General features: G+C 39.4%; 1 protein-coding gene across 1 annotated transcript; it reads right to left on the bottom strand.

Annotated features, from left to right (window-relative positions):
- Window positions 1-6,000: 6,000 nt before the first annotated feature.
- LOC147887072 (cytochrome P450 CYP72A616-like) lies at window positions 6,001-16,703 on the bottom strand. Its single transcript, XM_087395016.1, has 4 exons — window positions 16,438-16,703; window positions 8,660-8,947; window positions 8,111-8,364; window positions 6,001-7,104 (listed from the first exon to the last, which is right to left on the bottom strand). The coding sequence occupies exons 1-4, from the start codon at window positions 16,576-16,578 to the stop codon at window positions 6,312-6,314; spliced, it is 1,476 nt and encodes a 491-aa protein (XP_087251142.1). The 5' UTR covers window positions 16,579-16,703; the 3' UTR covers window positions 6,001-6,311.
- Between the last annotated feature and the right edge of the window lie 613 nt (window positions 16,704-17,316).

The raw sequence follows: 17,316 nt of genomic DNA, 5'->3' as shown, positions 1-17,316 counted from the left end.
ATAATTTCATTTCTTTAAATACCTTTATTTTAGATAATTGCTTCTCTAAACATGGGGATAGGATCTATATACAAACTAAGGGTATCCCCATGTGATATTTTGTTCACCCTTGTGGTGTAATCTGTATCTGGCATGGTTTGAATTACAGTTTATTCAAAAACTTTCTAAACTAAAACAAAGGGATACGCTTAAGTCTTTCTATTTATCATTTCACTATATCGATGACCTTGCATTTGTTAACAATGATTTTATCATAAAATGCCTTTCTCATAATAACCCTATTCATACTAATGACCCATGGTGTGTGTATTTGGAGAGAGAGAGAGAGAGAGAGAGAGAGAGAGAGAGAAAGAGACTTTGGAAAGAGGATAACTAATGAAGTGGAGATAATGAAGCCTATATGTTTTGTTATCCACAAACTCAATGTAAAAGGTCCAAGAATAGGTAATTGGAACATGGATTCGTGGACTATAAAAACATGACATTTGGGAGAAATATTTATTTAAAGAAGAGCCTCACACCTTGCATCAACATGCACACTTGAGAGAATGCGTATGGTGATGGTGATATCAAGATAACAATGCACTTCACCACACTTTTTGGATCCTGCTTGGTGGGAATATCGCCCAAAAATAGATGCAAAGGTTATGTAGGCATGGCATGGTCTCTTAGGATGGTTCATTGAAGGTAATGTAGAACATGGTTTTAGCATTCTTGAACTATCACCTTTTTTAAAATGAGGATTTTTTGCAAACCTTAGAATATTGCAAAATGTGAGCATGGAGAGATGGAGAGGATGTAAATTATTGGCACCTAGATTGTGAGGCTGGCCTTACAAAAAGTAAGACTATCCCATTAGATGCCTTGAGACACTTTCCCAATCAGTGAGTGGACACAATGTATTCATGTGTAAGTCCACATCAAAATTGCTAACATGGCATGGTGATATTTTAAATTCAAGAGATATTATATGTGAAAGAGCCTACATGCTACTATTTTAAATGTTAGATCTTGTATCTTAGTCATATGATCTCTATTAGTGGGGTTCGTATTGACGGTGCTAAGGTTAGAAAGGTATTGGAATGGCCTACATCATAGATGGTTAGAGAGGGTTGTCTTTTTAGGATTTATGTTATTCTTTATAATCATATTTGAGACTATATGAAGATCTCTCTCCTATTAACAAAACTTTTTAAGGGAATGACAAAGAAGAGAAACAAGCTTGTAAGTTGGAATAATGTGAAGGATAGTTCCAAGACTCTGAAATATTAGGTTACTACATCACTTATGTAGCTATTGTGGATCCCAATAAATCATTTGTAATTAAAACATCTGCTAGGGATTTCGCTATAGATGTTGCCTATTCCAAGATGGGGGACCAATTGCCTTTGAAAGTAAAAAATTAAATGATCTGCAATTGTTATATGCAATAATACATGACCTAAAAGGTATGGAGAAATTATTTATGGATAGGTTTTAGTTGATCATGAACCTCTTTAGTTGCTATAGATGTTGCTCTATTCTAAGACGGGAGAGCAATTGCCTTTGAAAGTAAAAAATTAAAATGATACCCAATTGTTATATACGGTAATACATGACTTAATGTGTATGGAGAAATTATTTATCGATAGGTTTTAGTTTATCATGAAACCCTTAAGTACTTTTGTAAACAACTTGATTTGAGAAAAAAAGGAAAGATGGGAAAGATGTTGCAATAATATGATTTCCATATTAGATATCATAAAGGCAGCCCCAAAATCAAGTAGCCAATGATTGGATCAAGATTGGTGAAGTTAATGTGATAAGCTACATATAGGACAAACATAACGATGTCAAAATTAGCACAACAATTTATTGATCAACTCTTTGGATTTTATGAGTGACACAGTGATCGAAACACGATGTTTACAACTTGAGTATGCTACCAAGATCAGCTACAAACTAGGAACTAAGTCTAGAACTCACCATGTAACCATAGAGCCATCAACTCACCTTGGAGCACTAGCGGTCATAGGGAAGACACAACCTAACACTATAAACATTAATCAATGACATATGCAATGATTGAGACTTGAAGTTTCCTTCATGAGTCCATTGCCAAGAACATTTGCACCAAACCACAAACTAGGAATTGAACCGTTGAGTGCATAATTTTGAACTCACCACCCAACCATAGAGCCATTATCTAACCCTCAAGCACTAGATGTCACAAGGAAACACATGGCCCAATTTCAGGTCAGTGGAATTTTATGTCATACCATGAGAGCCAGGTTGCATCCACCTAGCTTGCTAGCTACATCCATGCATCTTACATGAAACATTGTCTAGGTATAGTTCAAGGTATCCAAGAAGAAGTCCCCAATGCTAATATATAGCTACACTCCATAGCTGCAATTAGCATAAAGACCCCATTCCCTTCTAGACCTCCTTCCATATATAGCACACTAGTTAGGATTACTCATCTTAACCTTTTGAATACACCCACTAGGGTATCCCCTAGCCCATAGGTCCAATTGGAGCTAGGGATGTAACATTCTCACCCCTTCAAGATATTTACATCCTCAAAAATAAAGCAAGGGATGTCTTCTTTTAGTAATCCTCTCCTAAGTTGAATCTTCATTCGGCCTATCTTTCCAATTGATATGATATTTACTAATCCTATTTCAGAGTTGTTTTCATCTTTTGTTTACCTTTACCATTACCTTGCTCAAGTTTTGGTGGTCGTACTTCCTTAGCCTTGGACTTGGGTTCAACTTGATTTACATCTAGAGTCCTCTTTTTTGGATACTATCATTTGGACTCATCATGACCATATTTGGTGCAAGTTCCACAGTGCTAAGCATTTGTCTATGGGATTAACTTTCGTTATTATACTTTACTTTATTTACATTATGGATACACCCTAGTTAATTAATTGTGCCTTAAGAACATGAAAGTGCAGATAACCAAAGATTTCTTGATAGACATGCAAGAAATGTTACGAGCAAAAAAAGTGCTCAACTCAAGATGATTGAAGTTTTATGCAAACTAGAACCATAGCCCTAGGATTCTTAAGGAATCACATGGTTGTATCTCAAAATTCCAAAATTTCCAAGACCTTAAGGATTGAGAAAATATCCAAAGATTTCCTATAGGTACTGCGGTCCTTTCTATTTCTTTCAAAAGGTCAATGATACAATTTATAAGTTAGAACTCCCTTCAATGTCAGGGTTCATCTAGTCTTGCAAGTGAGTAGACTCAAGGAGAAACTTGGATGGAGATAGTTTGGTATCTCCAAAAGAACTAAAGATTTGACCTATGTTCAACATGAATTGAAAAGGTTCTAGACAAAAGATACAAGTCAAGAACATGATTATTACTATTGACTAAATGTAATCTTTCCTAGCTTTATTTTTGAGGACAAATATCTGAAGGGGAAAGAATGTTACATTCATAGCTAGCCTAGGTTAGCTAGTGACTGACAATGCCTTATACTCATCATCTGTAGATCCAAGTTGTATAGGATTGTGAATCCAACAAGTTGTCATGAGATACCTATAAGTAATAGACATTTTCCAACACATTCGCAAATGGTCTACATGTCCTTGATGGCAATGGTTTACACTCAATTTTCAACACTTTAGATAATGGTCTCCATGTGCTTTGGTGGTAATCGTCTACACTCAATATATTGAGTCATTTCTATCCATGATTTAATATCCTCTTTGTGCATCTACTCTTCAACTGCTTCTGCTAGCATCTCAACTTGATCAAGTTGCTCACCCATCTTTGGACCAAGTTGTTAAGCACCATCAATTTGACAAGGATTACACAAAAATGAAGATTTTGGAGAAGGAAAATGCAAGAGTTGGATAGCACAAAAGATCAAGGTGAAACAAACAAAATGCAAGGCAATGTAGGGAAAAGAGTACACAGCAGGCAACAAATCGTATTCAAACTAGATGATTTGGTGAACTAGACAAGATTGCATCTTCTATGAAGAAGCAATGGAATAGGAAGCAAAAAGCCCTCAATCTCAAAATGCTGGGGCTAAAAGAGAAAGAAATAGAGAACCTAAAAAAACCTTCATGCTCCACACTTCCTTGAGTACTAACTTCTTGATTAGCTGCTGCTTCTCATTGATATTTGCCAAGAAGCAATGCACCGCTTTAGCCTCCTTAAAGCCTTTCCTCAAATTATTCTCCTTGAAGTGAAGAGTGAATCCCGAGAATAAGACGAATTGACCCAAAATATCGTTGGATCTACTCTTAGTGGCATATCTTCAATCTCTATGCATTACATCTTCATGTGCCACAACTTCAATACTACCATCGAGGAATCTCTAAAACTTTAATGTTTTAAAATCTATTGAATCACCTCCATCTAAGTCTTGAAATAATACATCTTGACTCATTATACCCTTGTTACTGGTTATATCCACATAGCCTATAGCCTTTGCTATTTGGCAAAATACCTTAAAGTGTCTTCCTATTGTTGTCTTAGTTTCCTATAGAATTTTGGGCTTGCTCAAGCATACGCTTTGCATCCAAAGGCTTAAAATATGTCTCATTAAGTTTCTCCTCAACCTTTTTCTCTAGAAGTAAATTCATATGTTGCAAATGTGAGAATTTGGTTTTGCACAAAGGCCGTCATACTAATGGGTTCAATCCAATTGCTTCTTCAAACGTAATGACATGCACATGCGTTGGTCTTCATTCATAGATCACAAGGGTCCTGAGGGGTCACTCAATACAAAATGTAAGATAATAGGCTTGTTAAAGAAAGATAATTTTTTACTTTGGGGGACTTACGAGCCATTTACGACGGACAAGAAGAGGTTGAATAAATATCCATTCAATATAATTATGGTATGTACACATATGGTATATATGGAAGAGGGGCAAACAATCATATAAAGTTTTAAATTTAGGGGTATTTTAAATGTGCTTGCTTGCGCATTTTTTTTGGGTTTTAGATAGTGATTGCTTGGAGTCTCAAACATTTTAATGAAATGTTTATGTTCAAAGTTGCAATGCTACCCAATTAAGGTGTTATAGGTGTTTGTTGATACATAATATTCCTTAACAAAAGAACCTTTTAAGGTCTTTATTAAAACAAGACATATTCCAAAGAGTAATGTGTTAATTTCATGATTCCATATGTTGTTGGTTGCATCTAATAAAACTATGGACAAATTTTACAAACTTCTATTTTCAATGTTACAAACTTTAATGTGTTTTGCCCTTCTTGATCACTTATTTTTTCAAATTTAAAAAACACGCCTAAATCCACCATTTTTGTGTGTTTCTCTTCTACATTTCCAGCTAATGGGGCTTATCATGTGGTTTGCAAAATCAATAATGTTGCTTGTGAGTGTGCAGATGCATCCAATCTTTCATGTTAGCCAATTGAGGGAGGTGTTTGATAATGTTGTTTGTTTGTTTTTTTATTGAGGAGCTTCTTGCTGGTGGACTTCTCAGCCCACATCCCTCATCAGCCACAAGCAGTTTTTGATTGTAAGGAAAGACCTTTCGATAACAGGGTGGTAGTTCATGAGCTTCTTATCAAATGGAAGTATGGGATAGATGATGATGACGCCTCCTAAGAGAGTGTCACATCTTTGCAGCAGCAATTTCCTAACTTCATTGCCCAAAACTTCGTAGGTAGTGTAAGGTGGTTGTGGTTGGAGAAATGCATGAGCACTAGGTTTGGGCCTCTTAGTGCTTGTTTCACATATGAGCCGTGATGGTCTTTGACTGTTGGCACTCAAAAAGAAGGTACGCTATATATGAGAGAAAGGCCAGACACGGAACAAGGAATAGCCACAATGACTCTAGATGCATGTACCTAAACTGAGACAGTCATCAGTGAGCTGCGACTAGTACTAAATCACCTTATTCTCTGGTTTCCAGAAGACATTTCTCTGTGTCTCTCTCAGAATATAGAATATCAGCAGAAGATGGCTAATAAACATTGAATAATTCGTGAGTCATAAATCCACCAGACTAAAATCAACAAAAATAAACTACAACAGCTTTCAAAATACAAGGGCACAACTCCATATTGGCATTATCATACAGGTAAAAATTTCCCTCTCAATGGTGCTCTCTTTCCATAAATCCTGAAGAATTTCAATGATGTTTCCACCACCATGTGAGCTCCGTTTCTGAGAAGGTGGCCTGGAGAATCATCAATTCCCACATCTCAATTGCTATCAAAAGAGACTGCACGTAAGTAACAAGGGATAGGATTATGTACAATAGTACTTTATATTATGATACACCAAACGTTATTCCTATATGATGGTACGTTACACTATGGTACACCAAATATCACAGCTTCTCAAGAATAATGGGCATACCAAACCTTGGCTGCAATGTTATGGTCACATCTGGACAATGTTGATACGTAGGGCTAAGCTCCCATGAGTATTTTTGAATCATAAAAGACAATATCATTCTTGCTTCCAAAAATGCCAGAGACTGCCCAACACAAGTCCTTGGCCCTGAACCAAAAGGCAAGAATGCCAGAGGGGTTTTGCATGCTTTATTGATGCCATTAGCAAACCTAGAGGGTCTAAACTCGTCTGAATCTTCTCCCCACAGCTCCTTATCCCGATGGAGTGCAGAAACAGGAATGATAAGCTCCATTTTTTCAGGAATGACGATGTTTTGAACTATATTTTCATGCACACAGCTACGACCAATAATAGATTGTGGAGGGAAGAGTCTAAGTGATTCCCAGATAATCATGTTCAGTGTCTTCAAATGGCTCAGTTGCTTCCAATCCACCTCTTGTAGTTCCAAGATTTGGGAAATTTCAGCCCGTGCCTTTACTTGCCAAACTGGGTGAACAGCAAGCAGATAAACTGTCCATGTGAGAAGGCTTGCTGTAGTCTCATGGCCTGCAAGAAGAAATGTCACACTATTGTCCAGTATCAGTTTCTGGCTGAAGTCCACACTTCTGCCTTCTCCGTTAATCATTGAATCAATAAGTAGCTCTCGCTCAGTGCCTTCAAAAGATGAGGCAGCTGGAAGTTTGCGACTCTTTACAAAGCCCTCAATATTCTGTAGCAGCTTTTTCTTGTCTTCCAAAATCTGCTTCTTCCTCTCAATGTGAAAAAAGCTGGGAAGGTCACATAAAACATTTTATTAAAACATTCTGCAAAGCATACCATGGATAAGCACATGCACACAAAGATACCCATATAATAAAACAAGCACTATAAGCATTTTTATTAAGCATGGATCGTTTCACATCAGAGAGTCTAATTAGCTTCAACTCACGTAATATGAACAAAGAGGCAAGTGTTGCTGAGCTTGCTTTCAGACAAACCAACTTTCAAATCATAAATCAACCGTGGTATGACCTATGATAGAGGTACAGCCAGATGGATCTAAGATCCAGAAATTGAAGCTGAGTCCTGAGGGTCACAAAAACCGAGAATTGAAGGTCTAGATCCCCCTGGGGGCCTATTATCAATAAAGAAAACTACTCAGATAAGTCTTGCATTTATACTTAGTCACCTTGGAGTTGCATTGCTCCTTCCCTTACGGTAGGTCTAGTTATCCAACATCCACCTACTGAAAGTCCTCAAGAGAAGCCAGGAAAGAAAGAAAAGAAAGAAAGAAAGAAAATTAAAGTCTGTGGAAGACCGAAAGGTCTACAAGTTCCTGACGTGTCTTGCTCTCAGGTAGTCTATCTAAATAATTGGAAGAAACACACTGAAACCTTAAATAGGGGATCTGTAAATAGACATCATTGTCCGGAAGTGTCTTGCTGTCATTTAGTTTGAAATCCAGTCACCAGAGCCAAGTATCAAGTGGCACACTACTCTCCAAGCCTGGTCGTTTTGCACCTAGGTTTTGATGTTACACCTTCTTCAGTTTGCTTTGACCTTCTTGGGTGATGCTAGATAACCAAGGCGATGTTTCCTATATTTTTCCATTTTCATATGTTGTTCTGGCCCAGTTGATCCAGACTTTAACCAGCGCTTGCACAGGTATAGACTCTTTGTTTGTACATCCTCGTCTGTAACATGGATTTCTTTTTTTGGGGGGGGGGGAATTGATAAATCAAGATTCAAGTCATGGAATTAGAAAATTTCGAAGTAGGGAAATCATCAACCAACCTGTATCCAGGAAAACCGAAGCATGCATTGCAAAGCAAGCTTCTATAATTGGACAGATACCGAGCAAATCTTCCAAAAATATCTTCTGCAACAGTCCGTTCTATGGTCTCACCGAATGCTATATGGCCAATTAATGTCACTGTCAAACCGAGAAACCTTTTGTGGATGTCTATTTTAGATTTCTGCAAATGTAGGCATACATCCCAACTTTCCAATTCATCTTTTGTAGCCTTCTTCACAACTTCAAAATGATTCTGCCAAAGAAGTAAAATCAGTGGGGGTACAATACAAAATTGCAACAAGTTTTAAAATGTCACTTTTCCATGATTCATAGCTTCCTAATGTTATTTGCCACAAGCAGTACGTAATACATTCTCTCAAGAAGACAGCCCCATACCTGCAACTGTCGATTCTAGTCATATTCATGTAGACTTTGTGTTTTCGTTCATACCAAAGCACAAGTTTTCTGAATAATGCAAAAAATAATCTGCAGAAAATAGCAGAACGCGTCCTAGAAAATGACAACATAGAGTATACACTTGGGAATACCTTCAGCTCTTTCAAAAGAAACGACTGACCCAAAACCTGCCTCTGGGTTTCCCACCCTTTGCCACTTGCACTAAAGAGACCAGTACCCAGGATGTCCAGTGCAGTGACAAATGAAGGCTTTGCATAATAGTCTGCATTTTGAGCAAGAAGTTGCTGGATGAAGACGGGATCAAGGACTATTAATCTGACAAATTTTCCAAACCTGATGTAAAAGGTTTTCCCATGCTTTTGAATGCTGTTAAGCAAGTTCCAGCTCAACGCAAAATCATTTTTGGCCAAGTGTGATGCCTACAAACATAACACCACCAAAATCGAATGATAGCCATCAAAACAAATTCCTGTGTGCCTTTGATATTCCCCATCATACAAAGGAATTTAGAGAATATCCAATAAAATGTAGGGAGTGATGTGCACTGCACTCTTTGCCTCACCATGTAATGACTTTCTGCTTTTTGTTATAATTCAAACAGAAAAAATTGCATTCATACAATATAACAATGTCCCACACTTAGTAGTTGCCAAAAGCCAAATTTCACCAAGTGAGCTATAAACTCATTAGGCCTGTAATATTCGGCCATCTATATTGATGATAGCAATGTTCCAAAAAATATTGCCTCAAAGTATAAAACCTTTTTCAGTAGTGTTGACCATGAAATGTCTATCTTCCATTTACATAGCCATATAGCCATACATGTCTCCAGTTCAGAGAACACTGACAGCAGTGCAAGAAAGAGGGAAGAGGAGAAATCAAGTGGGGTGGGGCGGGGCGTGAGTGGATGCGCACGTGCGGAGGAGGACATGGAGAGAGAGAGAGAGAGAGAGAGAGAGAGAGAGACTCTTAACAACATAACTTCCAATCTCCGTAATAACATGTGTTGACTGTTTTAGTTGCAGACATTGAGGAGTCCGGTAGAATTTAAATAGCAGGTGCAAATGACCGTGCATGTAGGCACGCATGCAGGTGTATGCCTGCATGCACACATGTAAAAAATCTATGTATGTAGATGGACACACTCATGCATTCTCTTGTATGTCTATATCTACATTGTCATTAACTATATAGAGACTCTTATTTGAATGGATGTTCATGTATGTGTACGTGTGTGGGTAAATCGTGCACGTGTAACATCATATGTTTATACAATGGGCCAGAACTATAATGAAAAAATATTTTTCACTTGTTGCATGTTGATGGGTGAGTGCATAGCTATGTACATAGCTAGTTGGTAGTGGAAATGAGCTGTGAACACCCTCATGACGGACTCCACATTGATGATATACTTTGGAGATGGTAGACACTTCTACAGGGACTCTGGGAGATAATGAAGTGCAGTGTGGTTGCAGCAGGCAATCCAGAGCAGTGTGATGGTGTTTTGCTGAGGAATGACATGTGTTCTTCATGGTTGTCCAATGCCATATGTGCAAGAAAGCATGAGTTTTTTGTTGAAATGCCTTGCTTCCAGTGTGTCAGGATTGGCTTCATGGTTGTGTGATAGTCTGCGGGGAACTGAGCATTAAATGCTGGTTAGCAGGTTATGTGCATTGGTGCCTAAGGTTGGATATAGGCACTAGTTCCCTTGGTATAAAGTTTGAAGGGAAGGGGGAAGAGTGGTGAAAAAGGAAATGCATGACGTGGCTTTAATCAAAGGAGGCCATGCATGCTACGTGAAAAAGAAAGGAGGCTTCTCGTCGACAAGCTGGCAGGAAGTCACGTACGCGGAGAGGACAGCTTGTAGGAGGATTCCGGAAGGAGTACGTGGGCACTCGGGAGGATGGACACATGAACGGAGGGAGATCTGGTTTAGAAGCTTCACATGAAGGAGAGGCTCTTTTGGATGAAGGCGACGGCTAGAAGGAGGGGGAAGACCGGACGAGCTGGGGGGATCTCTCATAGGAGCTACTGGAGAGTCCTGGTCAAGGGGGCTGTTGGTGGGAGGTGCTGCTGCGTATGTGAAGGATAGACTTCGAGGATATATAATCACTTATTAAACACATTTATATCAATATGATAAGAGCTTTCTAGTGTTTTAATAGCATAAATAACAAGATATTTATGGATATGTTTCTAAAGAAATTTAAATTACTAAACTTGGGCTTATATATCACTCTTATAAAATAGATTTAATATTTAATACTATATATGCAATATTTTATATAACCCCATAGATGTTCTCAAATGGGGTTTTCCGACTATATTTGGACATTCGATGTGAAAGTTATGCCACTTTTAAAAGTACTGTCCATGGAAGGCCTACTTCAAAGGGGTTTCGCTGGCGAGACTATCTTGATGGCTTGCTTCAATGAGGTTTCTTTGGGTAAACCCTTTCATGAAAGGGTTTTCAATGTCACCTCCTATTAAGTAAAAGTTGTAAGAAGGATCATAAGGGAATTTTCATAAAGAAGTCTACTCTACATGTGGGTTTCTTCAAAAGTCATCCCATTATGTTACTCACCATTCTCAAAGATTTATGTAAAGATTTTTGTATAAAATGGGCATTGCTATAGTACTTTGCATATTTCTAAGGGAAACTATGTTTTGTTCAGATCTATTTTTGCCATATTTTTATATAGTTGGAAGCTTTTTTTTCCCTTCGCTCAGACGCTCGAAAGATTTTGCTCGAAAAATGCTCATCCCCCTTCCATGGTAAGGACGATCCTAAACCTCAAAGCTTCATGGAACGAAGAACTAAAAAATGTCATCAGTAGCAGCGATTCAGACCAAGGCTTCCACTCAGTGCCATCTGGTCCTTATTGCTGCATGGCATTAATTCTTTAGTCACTTTGTGTGTATGTTCACGAAAGAAAAATAGGTCTTGCATTTCTTCCAATTGTTGATGTTCTCGTCGTCCTCGTCGTTGCAAGCTATAAATTTTTTTCATTATCCATTGTAATGTGTATCTATTGTGCTGAGAGTGGCCGTTGTATGCTAACGCAAATTCTCTTCCGAAAATAATTTTGTTTTTCTCCATTAGTAATAGTAGTTCCTCCTCGTGCTCTTTTGTCCAAGTGATGTACACTCTCATCATCTGTTTCTGGAAAAGTGGAACAACTTCAGTAGGCCTCCTAGTCTTGTCCAATCAATATTGAGGTTAAGTCTTGGTCGTACTGTGTCTAAATTGTGAGCACGTGCCTAGTGTTTTGCTCATCGAAGGAAAGCACATTGAAACCTTTATCTAACGTGTTCTCCAATCTTTTCAAACAATCCAACAGCAATGCCCTTGATGATGAAGGCACTGCCAGTTGTGCAATATGTGATTGTGTTTGATTTTCTTGGTCGTGTGTTGATGGAATTATTGATAGTGCAAACAACAGTGTGGATTTTATTCTTAAAGATGTGGAAATTGAATGGCATATACTATTGAATAGGGGGTTTCAACATGCTTCACGACAAACAATCAATTAGAACCTGTTTCAGCAATCCAACCACCCACGGCACCCCTACAGGTAGCTGCAAAATATCTTCATCCAGTTTGCTGATTGAATTCAGTACAGCAATTTATCTCTCTTTTCCCTGACAACCAGCACTTCATGCTATATTTCATTCGCATAAGTTTATGTAGTCCCCCCAAACCTGTTTGAGCAATCCAACCACCCATGGACACCCCTACAGGCACCTGCGAAATATCTTCATCCAGTTTGCTTCCCAGCGAATTCATTACAGTAATTTATCTCTCTTTTCCTTAACAACCAGCACTTCAAACATGCTATATTTCATTCATATATTGGGGTTTCCTTACTAATTTACTGCACAGCCAGGTTTTGCATTGTCTGCAGACATCGTTCCAACCTGCACCCTTGTTTCTCCACAAGTATGCACCTTCCGTCAGTCTCGTTTTCCTTACTGCAGTGAACACTTCTTCTAGCCTGTCTAGGATTGCTGCAGCGTTGATTTGTGAGCCTAAGATTGTCACCTCCATCATGGGGACATCGGTAACTGCTCTTAACTACTAGAGTGTGAGGACTTCAGCGAAACTCATTGGCATTTTCTCCGGCTTACCTATCTTCCTTGAGCAAATTTTGGCATAGTGCCTGGTCCATTTGCAAAGAAAAAAGACTCGAGAAGGATTTGATGGTATTTGGAGTGCCCAGCATCCTGGCCCCTTTAATCTACACTTTTACATCCTTGGGATTTTCGTGACTGCACCCTAGTACATATAGAGTTGGCGGGCCCAATTGGAGTCCCGAAGTACCTGATTGTGGAGGAAAAAATCCAGACCTGGAGAATATTACCGGAGACTTGAATCCGGGTGAAGCTCTGGAGTGTATGGGGTAGTCAACCATAGGTGTTCCACAGATTAGGTGTACGGATGCCTTATTGGGAATGCCTTTACTCTTTCCTCACTAGTGGCTATGGCGCTTAGGGCTCCCATTCTTATGGAGATTTGGTCTACCTGTAATGCTTTAGTGTCTAGTATGTGAAAAGGCACCTAGTCTCTCTCTTTGCCTCCTGTAAGATGCTCCCTCATTTTAAAGGGAAGAAATGGCTCAGTAGCTTTCGGACAAGGCTTACAAAGATGGCAACTATCTTATTGGTACCTTTAAGTTTCTCAGGTTTTCAGCTTTTTTGGTTATGACGCCGCACGCCTTTTTGCACTCCCCTATGAAGCTACATTCCCATTTTGCGTCTTTTTTCTGAAAGCCACTTCCCACATCAATATCGGAGCATTGTTGCCCTTCCCTCTTTAGAAGATGGGCTTATATAGCTACGTTTGCTTCAAATAGGAGTGGTTTCTGAGGATTATACCGAATTTAATCCCAATAAAAGCAATCAAAGTCTTCTAGAGCTTGCAAGCAAAGAGCACCAGCCCACCAATATATGCCCCACCAATGTATGATGATTGCATTCCATCCTCACTCTGTTAGGTTGCTGAATTCACCTGTTTGTACATGCCATTCGGCATTGTGGACATCTGTTGTCTCCCGCTCTTCCACCGTCTTGCTCTTTTTTTACCAAAATACCACCTCCAGGCCACTTTTATCCACCTCAATATTTGACCATGCTGCTTCTTAGTTCTTTGGACCTGCGTTTTCCCAAAGCTTTGCCATTCAAGCAGCACATAGTTCAAAAGATCCTCTTCATATAGACATATGTCCTTGAGATATTCTCCATTATCATCTATGCTTAGTGGATGCCCGACAATCAACCAAGCTCACACCCAGTTTCCTAGTAAAGAAATTGCTCATCCTGAAGCATCTAGTCAACTTCAAGCTTTGGTCACCGACTATGTCACTAGTTACTGTGTTCTCCAATTCCAATATTTGACTAGTACGTTTATATAGTGTCCCAATTTGGTAAGTCCTATACTCCCATCAAATTGTCTCCTATCCTCTCTTCTTCTTATCCAAGATAACCAATGTGACAGCACAAGTGTTAACAATGCATCAGTTGGGTCTCGCCCACAATTGGAGTGTGAGGAAAGAACCAAAAGATCAGAAAAGACAATGAGGAGCCTAGGGTTAAAAAGTCAGAACCAAGGTAAGCTCGGCAAACAAAAAGCTTAGGCCGCAAAGCATAGAGCTAATGACTTGCCAAAAACAGGTACAGAGAACTCCAACGAATACATGTAGGGGTGCATGGAGAAGACTACTTTCAGGAAAGCTAGAGGTAAAAAGACTCAGTTCCCGATAGATGACAAAGAAAGCAGCCAAGTATAAAAAAGCAGGTCAGCCTAAGCCAGTTTAGGGGTCCCTTGCAGCTCCCCGGCCCCAAACAGTTATCCCAAGATTTTCCTAGAGAGGGCCTTAACAAATCTTCACACGTTCAAGGTTGAAGAGAAGCCAATAACTGCAAGGCAACATATGGCATGACCTTTCGATGAATAGAGGAGAGACTCAGAGGAAATATGTTCCATGAGAATTGAAGGAGTAAAAGAAACAAGATGTAAAGGGCTCTCCCAACGACATGAAGCCTCATGGGGAGAAACTCACAATAGTTTCTGGTCTGACTAGCTACGTTATTTACTTTGAAAAAGCATGCCCAGTTTCTCTGGTCATAACTTATTTTTCTTAATAGAATTTATTTCAAGAAAAAAAAAGTATGCACAAGCTATCATCTGAACTTCCGACCCTGGACAAGCTCAAAAAAGACAGTTTTCTTTGGTCATTCTACAGCAGCAACTATATAAGCCCTCTTTCCAAATTGCAAATCTAGTTCTCAATAATAACCAATGCCACAACAATTTGATAAGGAAGAACTAGTGTGTCCAAAAGTATGTCTCTAGGTGAATCCATCCAAAATCGTTCCTCTAGCAAAACTCCAGTTATTCTAAACCATATCCTATTAACTGCACTCACTTGTGAGTTTTTGCGATATATAACTGCCCTTATCAAATCGGGACTCCGTGTGGACATCTCCAAAACACTACCGCCCTACAATGATACAGTTAGATTGGTGGGCCATACCATCCCAACCCAGTAAAGCCACATCTTGTTCACAAAGATATGGTTCCTTTCCAAAATATCACTCACTCAATCCACCTTGTGCACTGATTGTAATTATCACGTTGTTCCATACCTTGGTACAGGTTTCGACATTATCTTCTTCATTTGTTGTTGTTCGTCATGCTTTGAAAATGGTTCCTTATCCTTGTCTGAGGAAGGGTAACTTGATTCCAAAAATAGTTGTGGAGGAGGAATGGGGCTCACTAAATTTTGAAAACGGTTGATAACAAGCCATGAACTTGTACCACTGAAGCTCAATAAATTTGAAAATGTTTGATAACATTCTCAAAGTATCCACACAAGTAATGACCTTGTAGTACTGCTGGTTGACCAAAACATCTGCTATTATCACAGATCGGACATCCTAAACATGCCTCAATTCAAGGAGATAAGAAAATAATGTTTCTTTCAGAACATTGTCTTAATTCTCAAGGGTAAATAGCTCTGGGAATAAACAACTTCCAAGAGGATTTACACCACCCTTGTATTCAAGACTGTTTGACTAATCATATTGAGCTTACGAAGAATCCCACATGGTATAAAGTGGCTTCAATATTGCTTCTATATTTCGCTTGTCTAGTCTGAAAAACAGAAGATTTTGCGTCTTATGACAGTCCCAAAATGTACCTATCAAGCAGAGCATCAACCTTTGAAAACAACATTAACCAAGAAATACCTCGGCAAGAGCAACAACTCCTTGGAGGCCAGCCCTCCGCTCCTTAACCAGGGCTACTAACCAAAAAGGACGAAACGATTCCATTTCTCCAGTATCGACCTTCATCTCAGTATAAACTCCGAGTTGCATGCTTTATGGAACTCCATATCCAGAGCAACTGCGTCTATTTCGGCAAGAAATATTTAATTCATTGCTTTAGGCTTAGCCGTAACGTTGCATGAAGTGTTCAATAACATGCCCGCCCCTCTGGGATCGATTTCAAAAGACTTTTGTTCACCTCATTCGATAACCCCCTTCTACTCTATCCATGCCTGTATTTATTAGGTATCTTGAAGGTTGTAAGGTCTTGGTTTCCAGAGCTTATGGTGGCCTCCATTGTTTTTCAATAGGGAGTGGTTTTCACCCCACGTAGGATTTTCTTAATTAGAATTTATGAAAATCAGCGTCACATCTATATACAAGTAAGCACTTGCACAATGGCGAACTTACGAATGATCCAGACCAGTCTAGATATAGCCTCTAGAACCTCTACAAAATCACAACGAAATTACCAGCTAGCCAGCTATGAAGGAAGCAACACAAAGGTAAATATTTCTTTCGTGTAATGCCAGAGTACGGCATATGAGCGCGCAAAAGGTGAGTAAGAAGATGAGGAGCATACGGTAAAAGCAGAGAAGCCGGAAATGCCCTGTCTTTTACAGGTTTGGACGAGGCAGAAGGGCGTCCAGATCCAATCATGCACCCAACTGATCGAAAAAGCAGCAACAAAGGGGAAGGCGAGAGCTGAAAGGAGAAGAATCATCTTCCCGATGCTGTTCCCAGTAATAGGAATTGCCCTGTTTGTGCACAAAGAGGATCCTTATATTAGGTGAAATATACATTGAGCTCTCAAGATCCACCATCGATCCACTTGGCTCCGTCTCCTCTTGGCACGTGTCAGCTTCCTTGTATCTTGCCATGTGGCTATTATGCCACCTTTAGAGTATTGCCCCCCAATTCAATATGGGGGTACCTATTCGATAGAAGAGGAGGATGCTCATGAATTCACCTTGCGGAAGAGAGAGAGAGAGAGAGAGAGAGAGAGAGATAGCTCACACAAGAGCAACATTAGAATGGGCATGGGCATGGGATGAGTGGCAAGGACGTGGCATAAGAATACTTTTGAAAAAAAGTGTAACGAGAGCAATGCCTTTGCAATGTTGGGCACTAGGGCTTTACACACCTCCTATCACACTCTTCTCCTTGTGTTCTACTTGGTTGCCATTTCAAGCCTAAAATCTATCCATCCCAGTTTGGCCCCAATGGGTTGCTTTCCTGTTATATGAATCCAATAAATGGGCTCTTCAAATTTTTTATGCATGCTTGGGCAGGCAGTGCATCTGTAAAGGCTCTGCCCATGACAACTCGTTTGTCCCATCTTTTAAGTGCCCCAACAATGGGCACTCTTCGAGCGGCTTTTGGCGGTCTATAAGGACCCGACTATGCCACCTTTACCCTGCAATTTACGCTTGACTATCAGATTGTTGCCATAGAAGGCCAC

This window comes from Dipteris shenzhenensis, chromosome 23 (assembly GCF_047967505.1).
Source record: "Dipteris shenzhenensis isolate YYH24624 ecotype China chromosome 23, Dip_SZ_1.0, whole genome shotgun sequence".
NCBI classification, from domain to species: domain Eukaryota; kingdom Viridiplantae; phylum Streptophyta; class Polypodiopsida; order Gleicheniales; family Dipteridaceae; genus Dipteris; species Dipteris shenzhenensis.
This window is presented reverse-complemented; position numbering and strand designations above follow the sequence as displayed.